This window comes from Mizuhopecten yessoensis, unplaced genomic scaffold, assembly GCF_002113885.1.
Source record: "Mizuhopecten yessoensis strain PY_sf001 unplaced genomic scaffold, ASM211388v2 scaffold10427, whole genome shotgun sequence".
Taxonomy (NCBI): domain Eukaryota; kingdom Metazoa; phylum Mollusca; class Bivalvia; order Pectinida; family Pectinidae; genus Mizuhopecten; species Mizuhopecten yessoensis.
The window spans coordinates 152,082-172,380 of record NW_018408541.1 but is presented as its reverse complement, the minus strand read 5'-3'; the positions used below and the strand labels follow the sequence as shown (position 1 = coordinate 172,380).

At 34.2% G+C, this 20,299-nt stretch overlaps 1 protein-coding gene across 1 annotated transcript in view; it reads right to left on the bottom strand.

Annotated features, from left to right (window-relative positions):
* LOC110460541 (benzoate carboxyl methyltransferase-like) overlaps positions 1–20,299 on the bottom strand; it is a 49,738-nt gene that overhangs the window by 21,785 nt on the left and 7,654 nt on the right. The window contains exon 2 of the mRNA XM_021513507.1: positions 13,650–13,676. Coding sequence (XP_021369182.1) covers positions 13,650–13,667 — 18 coding nt within the window. The 5' untranslated portion in view covers positions 13,668–13,676. The remainder of the gene's footprint in view (positions 1–13,649; positions 13,677–20,299) is intronic.

The window sequence follows — 20,299 nt, the reverse complement described above, 5'->3', positions numbered from 1 at the left end:
CCCTCCTACATCACCTTGACTTCCTATACCATCTATACCCTCCTACATCACCTTTACTTCCTATATCACATATACCTTCCTATACCACCTATACTCTGTAACACCACCTATACCCTCCTATATCACCTATGCTCTGTTACACCACCTATACCCTCCTACATCACCTATACTTTGTTACACCACCTTTACCCTCCTACATCACCTATACTTCCTATACCACCTTTACCACCCTACATCATCTTTACTTCATATACCATCTATACCCTCCTACATCACCTTGACTTCCTATACCACTTATACCCCATACATCACATTGACTTCATATACCACCTTTACCCTCCAATACCACTTATACTTCCTACACCACCTATACTTCCTTTACCACCTACACCCTTCTACATCACCTACAAATGTCAACTGTCTTTAGCATGTATACCCCCCTGCATTTATTTAGTTATTTTATTGAAGTAATAATGTTCATTTATTTATTTCATTTTATTGATTTATTGATTGTTTTGTTTTCTTTATTCAATTCAATTATTTTTATTTCAGTTTATTGATTTATTAAATAATTTGTTTTATTTATTCAATTTAATTATTTATTGATATTATTTTTCATTTGTGGCGGTTTTTGCCATTTGTGGTTTAACCATAATCACGTTTTTTATTAATCTTTTCAATGTCTTAAATACATATTGCGAGTCGAGCGTAGGACTTGCATACTTCGACCTGGACGTAAACAAAACCCACAACGTACACAATAGAATTAACGAAAAAGCATACACACATAGAGATAAAACTACAAATATTTCATAAAATGAAACTCGCCGTTTAGACGCACTGATTATAAGCCTCTCTTCAATCCAGACTACCCTGGTGTCGTTACGAAACCATCAGCCCATGCGTGCAGTGATGGAAGTATTTGTAGATTTAGTTGAATTCGATTCATATATTCATATGAACAGAATGATATAATTATGAACATTAAGTATCTAGAATATACAAATAACTAATTACTCAATTATTTTCTACTTATAATTTCACTGACCAATTAAGGTACGTGTATAGACATGCATCCATCAATCAGCACACGACGCAGCCCACATATTCGAATATAGATATAAGTCTTTGATAAACTTCCAACCGATTATTTCATGTATTTAACTATTTTATTTGTATATTTATTTTCTTTTTAATTTGCAAACTTTGTTATACATATAACTATTTTTTGTATATAAAAACATTTCAGCACTCACATATTCTTAAAATAACCTGTAAATAGCCATGGATCGTTTTCTTAAATAACAAGAAAAACGTATATTCAACGCACATTCAACGCTCAATTTAAAACGCCCATCAAACGGTCAACGCAGCGCAAACGCAGCGCAAACGCAACGCACTTTTGGTTAAGAAAAACAGTCCAGGGTCTGTATGTATATACATATACTGCTTCGAAGCAAATATCTATATACATATATACATATTTTGATAGGGGATGCCAGGGTTGTGGAGCCCTGGAGTCAGCCCCTGAAAATATGGTGTCCTCACGCAGGAGGGTTCTCATTCAACATCCATCAGTCAAACAATAAATAAATAAATAGGAAGGGCAATGGAAAAATAAAATAATTGCAAATAGAGTACAGGACAAGAACACAAAACATACTTCTTTCACACCCTAACAAATTCCATATACAACATAATATTACAAACAAGGATAAACATATAGCACGTCTAGTATACAAACAAAACATAATACACATACAAATACATCCACATATATACTCATACACACATACATATATACATGAGACAGACAGACACACAGACACACAGACAGTACATACACACATACATACATGAGACAGACAGACAGACAGTACATACATGCATGTATACATTGAGACAGATTTACATACATTGAATCAGATGCATCATTATGCACGCATAATTTCAAGCAGTTAAGAAACAATAATAAATACACTGTGCAAACAGTGTCAGATGTACATATATATATGTACACATGTGTATGAATATTTCTATGACACATGCATGTGGTCATTCACATTGATATGGACATATACTGACATCAATTTTCAAATAGCATTTTATTACCGGTTTTCATACAGGTTTTTATGTCCGCTAAAAAGGTGATTATAAAACAAAACAAACAAAAAACAGCACATACATCCACTCACACCATAACATACCGAATATATGCAGTTTTATTTTTATCAGATTACAAAATCAAGATGAAATTTAAATATTCATTTCAAGAGAAAGAGTATCAATTATATAAACAAAGATACAAAGATGTATGGATCGTGTAAACTTGTTTTTTCAATCTGTTAAGAAATATCTTTCCATTCAAACCAAATTTGATTAAATTTTTCGTTGCGTAAATATTTTGAGGCTGAATTGTTTTCGATGTTATATCGGAATGCTAGAAACTCAATCAAACCATCTAACCTGAGTCTTTGATTTTTTCTTGATACAGTGTATATTTATTATTTTGCATAAAGGATAATAAAGTTAATTGGTAAGGCCAAATTTTCTGTCTCTCCAAATAAAACTGTTTCTAATCTAAAATCAATTAATTTATCTAACTTGTGGTATATTTTGTTTTTCAAATCTTGCCAAAGTCTGATAGGATGAGGACATTCCCAGAAAATATGTTCTATAGTTTCAATTTCTGTGTTACACATATTACAAAGGTTATTGTTCAAAACACCAATAGTTTTCAAGTAAGTATATAGTGGGAAAATAAGAATAGCCAATATTTCAACTACAAGTAAAAATAGATATGGGGAGACAGGATCCTGCCTTGTCGACAACCCCTTTGTATATCCAAACACATTGACAGTATACAATTTTGGTTTATTGCAGAGTAGGCATTTTTGTATAATGTTTTTATCCATTTTGATGCTTTCACAAAAAATAAAAAAAATCAACTACTTTGTATAAAAAATTCCATGAAACTGAATCAAAGGCTTTTTCGAAATCTATAAATATTAAAAGTCCTGGTATGTTGGTTATTTCAGTAAAATTCATAATGTCGTAAATAAGTCTGGTGTTTTCCCCCATATATCTTCCACTTAAAAAACCTGTTTGTGTGTCTGAAATAATAAAATCAAGGACCGTTTTTAGTCTGTTGGCTATACAAGCTGACGCAAGTTTATATTTAACATTTAATAAAGTAATCGGCCTCTGATGTGTAATGGATAGCTCCCTCTTATTATAACCAAAATTCAATGCTCTGATAATAAAATATTTAAATTATTCCCAAAAACAAATTAAAAAAATTGATCTTATCATATGCCCTTTCATTTTTATTTTTCTAATATTCTCTAGCTCGTTTGTTTTCTGTTCGTATTCATCTAAATTAGTAGCCCATGTATTATTTTCTTCTAATTTTCCTTGATCAGATATAAGTACTTTCTCCCTTTTGTCCCGTTCTTTTTTTTTTATAAATGATGAATACGATATAGCTGTTCCCCTGATTTCCATTAATAATGTTTCTAAAAAAAGTTGTTCATCTATACATAATATTAGTTCTTCATCAGTTATATTAGAAATATCATTATCGTAAATTGGTGATGAATATTGCTGTTTGATCTTATATATGGTATCTTTAATATTTTGCACATATTCTTGATCATATAAAAGACTTATTAAGTTTCCATAGGCCCCTCTCTTTCACAAAGTTATTTAATTTAATTTCTAGTGATATTATAGAATGGTCTGATCTGTAACCAACAAAAATATTAACCTTCTCAATATAGTTTAAAATATTTTCTGAGGTGATAGGGCGCTATATCAAATGTTTTATATAATTCTTTTTTATTATTTATAATAACTTAGATCACAAACAATACATGTACTAAATGCTGAATAACATAATAAGCGAAATGCTAGCAGAATAGCAATTAAGAAATCGTGCGGGTCCACAGCATACAACAAACTAACATGTCATCTATGGGCCTCCGTACCTACAGATAATAAATACGCACAAATAATAAAATGTACAAAAAAATCTAGGTTTTCGATAATTGACACACAAGTTACACACACTTATCTTCTTCATACAACCAATATATACTGATTTTTACAATTATAACATGCGTAAAATGGTTTATAGACGAAATGCACACGTAAACAACTCAGTCACGCATGAGTGGACCACCTGAAAATGTTTTGCCGGTCTCCATCAGGTAAATAAGACAATCCAAGCGGAAAAATTCACGGGACAAAAACAAACATGGGTTAAACACTTACCAGACAGCTTTATGTGCTTTCCTCATGGAGCGGCCTATGGAAGTACACAATATTCCCCGTTTCTCACAGGGTCTAGCAACGATTTATATGGGATCAGAATAAAAATAGCGAGAAAAAATACGTAACTGTATCAATCTAATTAAAAGTATATCTTCACATCGCTCCTGTTTACTGATATGTCGCGTAGTAGTGAAATATAAGACCGCGTCGATCGTGTACCTCCCACTAGTACTGTTCGGTATGCGAACTGAAGCTACACATCAGCATTCTACCATTACGCATGCATTTGACCATTACTCATTGATAGGTCATCGAGTGCTCAAAATGGATAACCTCCCCTTTCCAGTTAGACTTACCCTCTTAACACTAACTGTTTATTGTTCACTATGATCGACACCCTGATCACAGGGGCTAGCAACGTTTTATAAGAATAAAAATAATGAGAAAAAATACGTAACTCTACATAACATAACACAAGGGGAGACGTAGCCAATTCCACCGGGTTTTTTTAAACCTCGTCATTTTCACATATTTCGCCACTGTCTCGACGTCAAGAAATAATTCGTCGGTTTGTTAGTCAAATGAAAACGAGGCTTGTAACATTATATTTGGACTAAAATACAGCTACAGGCAGAATATCAGTGTTTGCTTCATAAGAACCAAGTAAAAGATTTAAACATATGACGCCTGTGACCTTGAATGTCAAACAAGGACATTAGGTTGAAATTGGGTCAATGTCATTCATTTGAACAAACTTGGTAGTCCTTCATCCTAGAATGCTACAGGTCCAATACCAGTACCCTGGGCATTTTTTTTTGGTTATTGAGAAGAAGTCGTTTGAAGATTTTATGACATTTGACCCCTGTGACCTTAAAAGTAGGTCAAGATCGTTCATTGGAACTAAGTTGGTAGTCCTTCTTCCCAGCATGCTACAGGCCCAATATCAGTACCCTAGGCCTATTGGTTATTCAAAAGAAGTGGTTTGAAGATTATAGAACATTTGACCCCTGTGACCTTGAAAGTGGGTCAAGGTCATTCATTTGAACAAACTTGGTATTCCTTTATCCCAGCATGCTACAGGCCCAATATCAGTACCTTTGGTCTTTTGGTTTTTCAGAAGAAGTTGTTTGAAGATTTTACGACATTTGACTCCTGTGACCTTGCAAGTGAGTCAAGGTCATTCATTTGTATAAACTTGGTAGCCCTTTATCCCAGCATGCTACAGGCCCTACTTCAGTACCCTGGACCTTTTGGTTATTGAGAAGTCGTTTGAAAAAAATTAACAAATTTGACCCTGTGACCTTGAAAGTGGATCAAGGTCATTCATTTGAACAAACTTAGTAGTCCTTCATCCCAGCATGCTACTGGCTATATATCATCAGCATGGGTCTCTTGGCTATTAAGAAGAAGTTGTTTAAAGTAAAATATTGACGCCGGACGACAGACATAAGCCCATTTGGCCCTTTGGGCCAGGTGAGCTAAAAATATCGTTTTTATTTCAGTTAAATAAAACACGAATGGAGAGAAGAAACACAACAACTGCAATGATGTTTGATGAATTTGCATTGAAACATGGTGGAATGTTAGCAAATAATGGACACTCCCTCTACAAAAGTCGGGACGTGATTATGGACTGCTTAGGTAGACTACTGTATATAATAATTGAATAATATGTTTGTTCTTAACACAACAAAACCGTTGATACATATTCCATATCAACAATATGTAGGTAGTATAGCTCCGATGTATAGAAGTGGGTTTTTTATACTATACATTTAATACATAATACTATTGAATGTATATCATGGGAAGGCAAAATACCATAGCAGGTCATTCTAATATCAGTAAGGGAATATAACCTACAGTAAATTTTCAGACGTTAACATTTTTTCAATTTCAGATCATACGTTTGATCGTACGCCCACCTCACACTACCCAATAACAATTGCTGATGTCGGGACGTCTGATGAATCTACATCAGTGGCGCTTCTAAATGAAATTAATGGTATTTTATTTTTCGCATCCGAACTTTTTCCATTCATGAAAAACATACTTTCATCACATTTTTGACCCATTTTACTATGTCATACGACCATGTCATACATATGGTAATTTACACGTGTAATAACACACAAAGGTGCTGCGATTAGTCAAAACCATGATATCATATTCCAACGCTACTACGGGTGCTAGTTTTATTTACTATACCACATGATACATTTACTGTTATTCTTAATGAATTTAAAATGTTTATTTTGTCATTATTATTCGCATTGCATTTAAAACTGATCACCATCAAAAAAATAAACTGGCATTACTTTGTCACTGCTCAGAGTGACAATACTATGATGGGAGTACTTAGATAAATAGACTCTTGCATTCGTGTTCATGATATATTGAATTAATTTAACTCGTTTAATAAATTCAATATCACATGGACACATGTGTTAGATCCCCTATGTATCTAGAAAGTGTTGTTTTGGCACTAGCAGAAGAAGAAATAAAGCACAAACTGTGTTCACGCAAAAAAAAAATGAGCATGCAACAAACAGCAGAAGCGGTGCTTACAAGTATTTAAAAGAACTGGCTATTAAGAAATTTTGCATTTGAGTCAAGTCACGAGGTAGCTAACTCGTCAAATAGAACTGCAAAAAGATATTGCAATAATGGTGCAAATGAACATCGTGGAACACTTTACGATAATCAAGTTTAACAAGAGGCCCAATGGGCCTGCATCGCTCACCTGGTATTAATCCCACCCTTGTAATCTTAAAAGTGGACTAAAATATAGCTACAGGCAAAATATCAGTGTTTCATTCATAAGAACCTATTAAAAGATTTAAACATATGACACCTGTTACCTTGAATGTCGAACAAGGACATTATAATATTAGGTTGAACAGAGTTTATAGTCTTCCAACCCAGCATGCTTCTGGAAAAATATCATTACCCTGGACATTTTGGTTATACAGAACAAATAATTTAAAGATTTAAACATATATTGACCACTGTGATCTTGAATATGGGCGAAGGTCATTCACTTGGTAGTCCTTTATCCCAGTATGTTAATGGCCAAAATATCATCACCCTTGGCCTTTTGCTTATTTAGAAGAAGTCATTCAATGGTTTTAAACATATTTGACCCCTGTGACCTTGAAAATTAATGAAGGTCATTTATTTGAACAAACTTGGTAGCCCTTCATCCAAGCATGCTTCTGGCCAAATATCATCACACTAGGCCTTTTGGTTACTGAGAAGAAGTTGTTTAAAGTAAAAAAGTTGACGACGGACGGACGACGGACGCCACACCATGCCAAAATGTTCTATTCACATAACATTGCTTTAACACCTGGCTCGAAGGGCCAAGTGAGCTAATAAATATACATGACACCCTATTTTAATGGTCATGGGATATATAGCAAATACTATTTTGAAAAGAATCAAATGAAAGATAATTTGACCAATTTATCTTATACGAATTACCTAGTGATGTCATTAACGGGATCTTACAAAATGCAATATTAATTATTTCTTTACTTTCAATATTTCAGAAAAATCCATTCTAACACTGGCAAATCTCGTCAGATTATGGTTTACCACACAGATCAACCGACGAATGATTTCAAAAGAATGTTCAATGTCATAAACGGTAAATGAAACTTTTGTAACATTTTTCAATTGGAAAAGCATGCCAAGATGATTCTGAATAATTTATATATTTTACTCTATTTCTATTTTGTTTTCGTTTGCTATGAATGTTATAGCAATATAAGTATGCAATGGGATATTGCATTAAAATACGCTTTTAACATTCTTTCCTAAGTATACAATGGGAAGATAACAAGTTCATAACAAACAGTTTGAGAATTACTTGCAGTAAAGGTGATAATAGAAACATGCAAAAACGAATTATAAAAGCACATGATATGTGTATCTTAATGATTGTTGCGTCATCTTAGTTCGCTAAACGAACATGACAACGAAACACCGTTACTTTCACGTTTACATGTGATGTAATTTCCATTTACGAATCTCTTCAGCTCAGATCAAGCCGGTCTTCACCTTGGCCCCGATGTGTTCTGTTCTGCTGTTGGACGAACGATGTTCGAGCAGTGTTTACCAGATAAATCAACTGATTCAGAGACGTATATAACATTTATACGTCTCTGACTGATCTCATCTTTTCAGCTATTGCAGCGGCTTTTTTGTCGAAAATGTGATCTATATAACGACCTTCCACAACAATCCTTCCAACATACGACCTTAAATTTGCATATTTGTAATAAATATTTAACAGCATTATATACACTTTAAAGTCAGTATCTGGTCGCATTTCTTCTTGGTTCCCTGATAGGAGTGCCATTCAATAAATGACACTAGTGTCAGAAATCACAAGTATGTTGTATATATATAGTTTGATCTTTCTATTACATTCCTTCGACTTATTCCCCTTAGAAGAAACGGTCTGTCGCAATCGCGCTATCCATGACGAAATACCGCCTAGTAGTCTCCCTTGCTATACTGGCGAGACATTAGAAGATTGCACTATCTAGAACACTCCTAGCGGCAAACTATCTTCCAGAGAACATTACTTTCAATACTTTGTCCCTGAACCACTGGCTCACTGGCATACGCAACCTTCTTGTTATACGTCTTTAAACACTGGCATTGCTTTAAATCTCGACACCCGTTGCTTGTTATTAAAACGTCTCTGGGGTTCAAAATAAAACAGCCCTGTCTCGTACCATGTGAGTAACTCAGATAGCTTTGTTTAGAGTCGAAACGATCGTACCTTTCAAATATATCTATCAATTTTTTTAAACGATTGACCTATCGTTTAGATATCTACAAATGGGGGTTCAGCGGGTACACAGATTCTTAAATTTCAATCACTTGGTAGGAGTTTCATGTGTCCAGCTTTCTGAAATGCCAACCATAGGAGATATTTCTGAAACAGGATAACAACCATCATCGGTAATTATTGCTTAATCTAGGAGGGTATTTCAGATTTAGTTTCAATCTTCATTTTAGCATTGCAAAGTAGCCACTAGTCACTAGTGCAAACATGTACCATTCAACAATAGACGAACTGGTTTAATAACTATCGGGTAAAGACAAAAATGTGTACGAGCATTGCTCTTTAAACGCTTTTGCAGTCTGCTTAGGCGTGAGGCTTTTTTATTGTACGGGAGCTGTGTGGTGAAATTTTTTATCAAATGGCTCATACCACAGTATTAGTTTAAATGTATTTTTTTCAATTACCTAAATAGGTAAAAAAAATCTGTATCCAATCATTGCTATCAAATTCATTGTCAAAACAAAAAAACCGAGTAACGGTTAACTAAATGTTTAATTTTAGCCCTTGTTAGCTGCCAGATGGCCTTTACCCAACCGAGGCAAATTCACAAGAAATAGAAGCCTACAATTCCCAGGCAGCCTCAGACTGGATAACCTTTTTGGTAATGCGGGGACGGAAGCTTCGCCCAGGTAAAGTACAAATACATCTAAGCATGACTTTTAAAATATATTTATGTGTGAATCGGTGTTTAAATCAGTTTTTGTAATATATCAACGTGGTATCCTGCAATACTCAGACCAGAACAAATGCACAAGCACCTTACACATCAAAACGTCAGATGTCAACTTCTTTTTCAAAGTCATTTCAAAAGCAAAAATAAAATTCACTGGTAAATGTATTATGTTAGTGAAAACATGTGATTTTAAAGAAAGGACGGGTAATTTATATTGTTTAAGGAAAAAAACCAATGATTTTTTTCAAAGGCGCCCAAACGTTGTGAGTAGCATATAGATATAGTAAAAATAATGCAAAAAACATAAGTCTTGTTCAAAACTATGAATAAGTGTTTGCATGGATATATTTTTTATCAAACAACTGCTGAAAAAGCAATTTGTCGAAAGCAATTTAAAAAAAATAGTAAAGGTTTTTATTCGTATTTTGGTCATGCGGCAAATTTCAGGACAAGTTTGGCGACAATTTTCCGCACATTTAAAACATTGATTTTAAAGGAGGATACCTGGTGGTACTTAATATTGGAACCACGAAACTTGAAGGCAACCCTTGTTTTACGTAACAAAATTGCATAGTTGTTTGGGAATGATGGATGGACGTTTCACAAACCAAGAACTACTGCATTTATTCCGTCTTTGCGTATTGCAGAGTTATCTTCTCGTGGGAGCAGTTATTGATTGTTACGTCATTGGTGTGTGTGAGAAAATTACGTCGTTTTCTCAAAAATTGATGACGTTTCTCTCACAAACAAGTGACGTAACAATCCTTACCTGCTCCAAAGAGAAGATAACTCTGCAATACGCAGACGGAATACCAAGGACAGGAGTACGATAGGCATCGATCATGTTTAAAGTCTCTCGATGTCTTGGTGATAGATGAAGTTAGCATGATAAGTTGAAGGGTTGTCACTCACTCTGTGGTGTCTTTGTATGAGATGATGTAAAGTTTATATTTATATAAACTTCATTTATTTTGCAACAATTCTGAAACACGCTATTTGAACTTATATTAATCATTGTTGTTGGCACAGATGTTAAACAAGAGGCACATGGGCCTTAATGGTCACCGGAGTCCTACAATATTTATTTTTGTTGTTGAAATATGTACCAATTTGAGTAAAAAATAGTTAAGTATAACATTAACTTAAGTTTGTCAGGACCATGAGCTGATCATTCCTAGACCGAGTTTCAGTTAGATCGGCCTATTATGACTTGTTTTTAAGTTTGAAATAGTTATTTTCAAAAAAGCGGCCGCAGCCAAATTGTATTTCTGATCGACCCGAAAAATAACAACACTGTCAGGACCATGAGTTGATCAATCCTACAAAGTTTCAGTTCCATCGGCCCAGCAGAACTTGACTTTAAGTTTAAAATAGTTTTTCAAAATGGCAGCAGTGGCGGCCATATTGGATTTCTGATTGACCCGAAAATAACAACACTTTTTCAGGACAATAAGTCGATCATTCCTACAAAGTTTTAGTTCAATCGGCCTAGCAGAACTTGACGTTAAGTTTGAAATAGTTTTTCAAAATGGCGGTCGTGGCGGCCATATTGGATATCTGATTGACCCGAAAAAAAAAACTTTGTCAGGACCATGAGTTGATCATTCCTAGCAAGTTTCAGTTCAATAGGCCCATTAGAACTTGACTTTAAGTTTGAAATATTTTTTGAAAATGGCGGCCGTGGCGGCCATATTGAATTTCTGATCTACCCGAAAAATAACATCACTTGGTCAGGGAGATGTCAGTAACCTTCCATGAAATATTAATGAAATCCCTTTGCCAGTATTTCAGCTTAAGTTGAAAATGTAAAATGTTAACGGACGTCGTACGACGACGCTTGAGCTATAGCTCAGGTGACCTAAAAATCACCATCACCATAGCAAGTTTCCATTGTTTGGGAAAACCTCCAGTTTTCAAAGAAAAGCGAAACTAAGAATAAGGGATAGGCAAATTCAGTTGCAGTGTTTTAATGTAATACATAGTACGGGGGATTGAAATGTTTCCCACAGCTTTACCAATATTTAAATAGCAAAGGTATGATTTATATTAAACGATATTTAACACTATGTCAGAAATGTTTGAGTTGGATCTAGCTTCTACAACAGGTAAGTCAGTGTCAGTATGGTCAACAGTTGATATAGAAACAAAGCAATTTAGTATGTTAGTTGTAATGTCGTCATCCATTTCCACTGTCCGTAAATATCGGGAAACGATTCATTTGTCCTTTTTTCTAAGATTATCAACACTTTTCCGCTATTTCAGAAAGTTGTTGAAGTTATGACGAGTATGATTGGTTTTATAGTTCTAGATAAATCTGTTTCGTTCATAAATTTCACGCCAAAGGTCATTATTCAACCAGGGCTTGTCATCGGGTCTAATTGTCAATATATGTGATGGAACACGTTTTTGGCTTTTTCCAATAGTCTTGGTGTAAAAATATCACAAATGTCGAACGGAAAGAAGGGAAGTTAGTCCCAGTCGATTCTTCTAAAAGACAAGAATGATCCAAATTCAAATAACTATTCATAAAAGATATTTTATGGGTTTCTTTAACATAAACTTTTTCGAAAAGCAGGTGATATATAATAGTAACTTCAAAGGAATACTCTATTAAAATAAAATTTCATTTAAACAACAGATCCAGTAAAGGTTAGGTTATGATTTTTTTTTATACCTTTTCATAATAAATAATAGGTTTATGAAGCTTTAAAAAGTTATACCTAACAAATACGATTTCTCCATTTTTCAGTACCTCAGAAAAGCATAACTTTTTTGTACCTTTTTAGTAACTAAATAAAGTTATAACTTTACTAGAACTTTTTCTGTACCTTTTCAGTATCTCAGAAAAGTATAACTTTTTTGTACTTTTTTAGTAACTAAATAAAGTTATAACTTTATTGTACCTTTTTACTATAACTAGAACTGTTTCTGTACCTTTTCAGTATCTCAGAAAAGCATAACTTTTTTGTACCTTTTTAGTAACTAAATAAAGTTATAACTTTATGATACCTTTTTCACTAGTGCTTTAGTGGCTAAATGTAACTTTTGTGTACCTTTTGTTTGCAAATAAAGTAATGATTGAACTGAACAAAGTGTTTGAGTGTAACTTTTTAATACCTTTTTGTAACTTTTTAGTACTAGATTGAAACTCTCTTCTCACAAGGTTCCAATCTAGCATCAAAAGTTATAACTTTTTTGTACCTAAATAGAAGTAACTTTTTTGTAACTTTTTTCGGTATGGGCACTATTACCACTTTCGTCTTTGTGAAAAATAGATGACCCATCATTCTTAGCATCGTTCACATAAAAGATCCCGTCGGTCGCGTCGACCCCGAACTTGTAAACAACCACATTTGGTGACCCTTTGAATTTCGTCTTCAATACATTAAAGAATCTTTCCACAGGTTCCAAAACGACGTATTTGCCGGGATGGAAGCGCGAGTTGAATTGCTCAACATCGACTCCGTTGTGTCCCCCAGCCTCTATCATAAAACTCTTGTTGTTGATATATGTATGACTTGACCAACGTACATCTCTTTTGATTCTCTCTTCTTTAAGTCCCTTCTGGTACTCCTGTTCATAAGTCGAAATACACCTATTCACCCGAGCGATCTGTGTGCTTGTGAATGTATCGCCAAAGTCTATGTAAGTCATATTTAAACCACAAAGCCTTGTTGAAAATCGGGGGCGGTACAGTGTGTGGTGGTAGTTATCTTTATAGAATACTTTCTCGGTGAAAACTTGACCCTGATTTGTCCCCGTAACGATCATCTTCACCTCGGACTGTCCCATGTACATATACTGACATATCAATCCCATAGAAAAGGCGACCATTGTCAGTAATACCTTATACTTGGTCGACATCTTGTTTTTCTGAAAATACACAAAAAAATGAACATTTAATCATTATCATTGCACAACATCTGATATAGTAACCTACTATCATGTTCAAATAAGCCATTCTAAGACCATTAAAACAAAAACATACCATCAATACATATGAGATATCGCAGGTTCTGCATCAGAAGGGGCTAATTAATAGGCATGTGCCACCTTGCTAAATATCTCCACAAATATGCATAAACCTTCATAGATTTCCATAAATCAGAAGATTTCCTCAAATTATTTGAAATTCCTCAAAATGACTTGCAAAAACCCTCCTCAACAGAAAACCTTCCACTTTTCTCCTAAACTCTTGAGATTGTCCTCCAATCCTGAGATTTCCTAAAGGTCACTTGTATAAAAGTAAAATATGTAGTTTTCCTAAAATAATTCTGAGAATTTCCTCAAGAGACCGTGCTTCCAACGACATTTTACAGCAGAGAGATTGTTGCACCCACCCAAGACCTTTTTATGCTCCACTTTGGATGAATAAATTTGTGTTGGGTAAGCAGCAGAAAAACACCTTTTCGGGACAAACATGATACAAAAAAATCAGGGATTTAGCCCAGACTGTGTGCATGGAAAGCCAAAGTGTTAACATATCGGCCAGTAGACTTTACAATTATGTCTCTAAAACGTTACCTTGTAGAAATACATGTATATTGTCCGATTCAACATTGATAATGGTTTTATCTTACTTTTTATTATATAGTTTAGGGACTCAAAAGTAGAGGATTGTATGTTATGATTAGTTTCTATACGTAATTCATGCTAATTATTATTTTGCAATTTACCACTACTTTGTGTGTCTTTTCAGACCGTGTTGGTAAATGGGACTCTGTTCCGTTTACTATAAAATATGTTTATTCAGCAATGAACACGGTCTGAAAAGACACAAAGTAGTGGTAAATTGCACAATAATAATTAGCATAATTACGTATATAAACTAATCATAACATACAATCCTCTAAAAAGAGTTAACATTAATCCTTAGTGAAATGCTCCGGGTATCTAGGCGTTGGGTTTTCGTGTGTTTTCCTGTCAATATCACCAAAAAGAATGCAGTTCACATCACTAAACTCTTCAGGTCAAAAAAATAAATGAAATAGTTTCAAGTGCGGGAATGATAGTAATGACTCACAGTTACGCGTACGAACACGCAATCACGTGACAAGACATTAAGTTAACATGACAATATATTACACAGGTGACGAATACTCAGATGGACATGTGGACTCACAGACAGATTTGACAAGTACATGTATTAAAATAGATGGCGTTAGAGTTAGACATACGCTGTAATAAAATAATTTTAAGTACAGAATAATTAATACTTATACTACAAAAGTACCATTTTGGTTTACACATGTACATGGAAAGTTTAAAAGAGTTTAACAAACTTATAAAAAACTTTTAATTTAATACAAAATATTTACATACTGCCACATAAGTATGAAATAACACTTATGCACTGCAAACAACATGTAAACAAACAAAGAGAAGTAGCTCACATTTAAATACAAATTTACTAATCCAGGGTTCGATAGTATTCGACAGTTATTATGCCGCGTGCGCAAATATCGAGAGGAATATCGTACAGCTACTGATCATATACGTTTTAAGCATTCAGTCTGCTCTGTATGAGTCAAATGCCCCGATGAATCACAGTGCATATAGTTTTATACAAACAAGAGACTATAGGCGCCCAACTCAATATACAAAAGTGTATATATAAGTCACAAGGTGGTGTGCTTCGTCAGCTGTCCAGGCCCGCTCTCCCTCCGTACAACCAATCAAACCTTATTTATGCTCTCCGGCCCACCTACATTTCGTACGTCAAAGTTCGCACAATATTCAAGATTTGTTTTATACACTCATGGCACAAAAGGCGCGTTACAAGAGGTCAGCATCTTAATACATTTCAATTACATAGCAAAGTGAACTAGTAAATATATAATGCTCCAGAATAATAGCACTGCATTTATCTTATGTCACTTAAAGCCTTAATTGTTTTCTCTAGAAAACAACTTCTTTTAGGCAGAGACGTATAAAGTGTTATATACGTCTCTGTTTTAGGCAAAACATTTAAATTACAAATAAATATAAATCAGTCCATTTTAGCTTGATTTGGTTTGGTTAAATTTTGTCTAACGTCCTATTAACAGATTAGCTTGGCATTGGGGGGTTTGTAGTGTAATTGTTATGGATGTATTTTTTTTTTTGTCGATGATATGTAAGTATTTTGGCATTTAAACAAATGCGGTTCATCACGTATACAATGTACCTGTTTGACATAAAGGACATATTATATCTGATTTTGGAGTTGCATTCCAGCGCAAAGTCTGTATTGGGAATTTTAGATCGGATGTTCGGGATTCACAAAAAAAATCCTTTCATTTTCATTCAGTTTTGTTAGATTGATTCATACTGAAATTTTGTCTTAAACATGGAGTAGAGTTCACCACGTTTCCTTATTATAACAACCATCCTTTGAACTATGGTTTTCTATGGCTGCTCCTTGCCAAGATTTCAAGATTTTTTTTTATTACGCTCTGATACACAAAGTGTGTAACAAGAGGTCAAACAAAATAACATCAATCAAAATAAAACATGACAGAGAGAGTAGATTACACATGGACAGATTAAGCATTATTTCATAGACAGATTCAGCATTATTTCATAGACAGATTCAGCAATATTTCATAGATAGATTCAGCAATATTTCTTAGATAGATTCAGCAATATTTCATAGATAGATTCAGCAATATCTCAAAGATAGATTCAGCAATATTTCAGAGATAGATTCAGCAATATCTCAAAGATAGATTCAGCAATATTTCAGAGATAGATTCAGCAATATCCCAAAGATAGATTCAGCAATAGTTCATAGACAGATTCAGCATTACTTCATAGACAGATTCAGCAATCTTTCATAGACAGATTCAGCACTATTTCATAGACAGATTCAGCGATATCTCAAAGATAGATTCAGAAATATTTCATAGACAGATTCAGTAATATTTCTTAGATAGATTCAGCAATATTTCATAAGATAGATTCAGCAATATTTCATAGATAGATTCAGCATGATGTGCCTAAGGGTGTTGCCCAAACAAGGAGTCGCTACTTATACTCAAAACAATAGGGGATTAATCTATATATGAGTGGGGTGTTCTCTGAACACATACATCTTTAGGACAATAGGTAGAAACATCAAAGGGAGGGTAGTTATAGTTTGTATCATATATGTACTATATTTACCTGAGATATTTTACCTGTAGATCTACCTGTGATTTTACGGGTAAAATGTTATGATTTTTATTTAACATGCATATATATTTGATGATATTATTCTTTGGAACCCTATATAAGGTTCCAAAGAATAATATCATCAAATATATTTTAAAAGATATTAGATAATTAAACTTAATCATTACATTGAAAATTTGTTAGTTGCATAGAGGAGCTCAGGGGGAAAACTAGAATTCAACTTCCTAACATAGAGCACTATGAATCATAAAAGAAGTTATTTACATGAGGTACAATACAAGTTCAAGTTCTGTAAGGTGCATGAGGTACAATATTATCATCTGCCTGATGCTGGTGCAAATTAAACAAGCAAATTTGTGGAATTTATATCCCCGGCTTGCAGGACATATTGTAGGTTAACATTATTGAGGTTAGGTTTAAACATGTGAGTATTGTGCTGTTGAAACATAATGTATAGCTTGAAATTTGAAGAAGAAAAAAAGCCCTATACCTCATTGATTATCCGTAAATATGCACAAATCACATCGGTTGACAAACTAAGCATGAGTTGGATGTGCATAAGGAATTTGGGTGAAACACCTTAACAATATCTATAGCAACAAGTACTAATTGTAATGGGGGACCATTACAGATGTCCCCCAAACTGCCCCCATAGTCGCAAAAATGCATCAGAAAAGGATCGCATTGCCATAGTACACCTACAATGTACCTACTAAATTATATAAGAGTGAAATTGAGCAATTTCGAAATTGCAATCAATCAGAATCCTCTGTGTAGTTGTTCTGGCAACGGAAAATATGTGATTAAATTTGCTGTCCCCTAATACCAATATATACCAATTTTCATCGAAATCAAACAATATCTTAATTGCGGCTTTGAATCAAAAGCCTCTGTGTGGTTGCTATGGCAACGAAACATATGCAGTTGAATTTGCAGTCCCCTTTACCACTCTATGACGATTTTCATCAAAATCGAACAATATCTGAATTTCCACCAATCAGACGCCTTCTTGTTGTAGCTATATGGTTGCTATGTCAACGAAACCTAAGCGGTTGAATTTGCTGTCCCCTAATATAATATCTCTATATACCAATTTTCATCGAAATCTAACAATATCTAAATTGCGACCAATCAGAATCATCTGTGTGGTTGCTATTGTAACGAAACTTATGCGGTTTTATTTGCAGTCCCCTAATATCCCTATGTACCAATTTTTATAAAAATCGAACAATATCTTAATTTCCACCCATCCAAAGCCTTTGTGAGGTTGCTATAGCAACGAAACCTATGTGGTTAAATTAGCAGTCCCCTAATATCCCTATATAGTCCAATTTTTATCAAAATCGAACAATATCTAAATTTCAACCAATCAGAAGCCTCCGTGTGGTTGCTATGGTAACGAAACCAATGCAGTTTTATTCGCAGTCCCCTAATATCCAGTATATACAAATTTTCATCAAAACCTAACAATATATAAATTTTGACCAATCAGAAGCCTCCGTGTAGTAGCTATGGTAACGAAACCGATGTGGTTGAATTTGCAGTCCCCTAATATCCCTATAAACCAATTTTCATCAAAATCGAACAAAGTTTGAAGAAAATCGGTTAACATTTGTTATAGTTATCGTACAGAAACAAAACCCAGCAGATAATTACTTTTTTCGTTATTCAAGGGGCAATAACTCTGCTAAAAGTGGTCATCGAACTTGGCCGATTCGTTAAGGCATTTAATCCTGTGACCAAGTTTGAAGAAAATCGGTTAACATTTTTATGTAGTTATTGCACAGAGCAATGAAGCGCAGCATGATAATGACGTTTTTAATTATTCAAGGGGCCATAACTCCGCCAAACAGGCTCCGCTGAAAGTGGTCGTTGGACTTGGCCGAGCTCTTAAGGCATTTAACCCTGTGACCAAGTTTGAAGAAAATTGGTAAACATTTGTTGTAGTTATTGCACAGAAATGAAGCGCGGCAGATAATGATGTTTTTCATTATTCAAGGGGCCATAACTCTGCCAAATAGGGTGTGCTAAAAGTGGTCATCGAACTTGGTCGAGCCTTTAAGGTATTTTACCCTGTGACCAAGTTTGAAGTAAATCGGTTAATATTTGTTGTAGTTACTGCACGGAAACGAAGCGTGACAGACACATAGACGGACGGACGGAAGCCGCACCACGGCATACTATATATATATTAAAGCTCACTTGGCACTTTGGGCGAGGTGAGCTAAAAATATGTCATGAGGGAAAATACATAAATGATGAAGGCTATAATGTTTTAGCTCTTGTTACGCACAAATGAAAGATTTTTTTTAAAGTTAAAAGCCTGAAAAGCTATTTGTAAAATGCTAAAAATAAAAGAAAAGGGAAACTAAAAAAAAGAAAAAATCTCAGATAAAAGAAAAAATCTCAAATTAAAGACGGAAAAGCTACTGGTTCCATGAAGAGATTCTGATCTTATTCAAGATGGTGAAGGCTGAAGCAGCACCTGCACAGATTGAACTATATGAGAGTAGAATAGATAAGCCCCGAGTCCAAATACATACATACATAAGAATCTATTAATCTTTTTTTTCAGTAGTTGTTGTGTTGTCTGTATTACCGTGTTTAAATATATTTTTAATAGTTTTTTATTTGATATCATGTTTTCTTTAAGGCCCAAAGTCTGTCACTAGTGTTCGATTTTGAGTAGCTCAGATGATACATTTTACATGCTTTTTTGCATAAAGACTGGACTGCCAGATGTATAAACATAAATGTTTCACTAAAATCTGCAAACTATGACGTCTTAAAAATGTAATTTTATCACATATACACCTGTAAATACACCTGTAAGGTACTAATATATACTTACATATTTGGTTTCATCAGTAATTGATTACTTAGAGATTATTATATGACCATTTTGATATCACACACCTAATCTCTAAGCAATCAATTACTGATGAAACCAAATCTGTAATGATATTTTATTTACTGATATTTATAAAAATGGTAACAAAAACAATTATGTATATAAACAAAACAGTAAAAATTATACGTAAAAAGTCATTATTTAGAAATTCCCAAATTCCTACAAAATAATATGGTTATTAAAAGCGTTGTTTATGCAGCGACATGTGTTACACTAATAAGCAAAACCAAATCCGGAAGCGGTGCCATCCGGAAATTTGGGTGGGGCTTTGTAAACCAATCTTTAAATTATTTTCCATGAAACCGCAGTTATTCCATCCCAAACATTTGTTTGTTTATATTAAAAGCAGACAGCAATAATCGGAAGCAGCAAAATCCGGAAATTTGGGAGGGGGTGTGATATCACTTTACTAGGGGGGGGGGGGGGGGGGGGG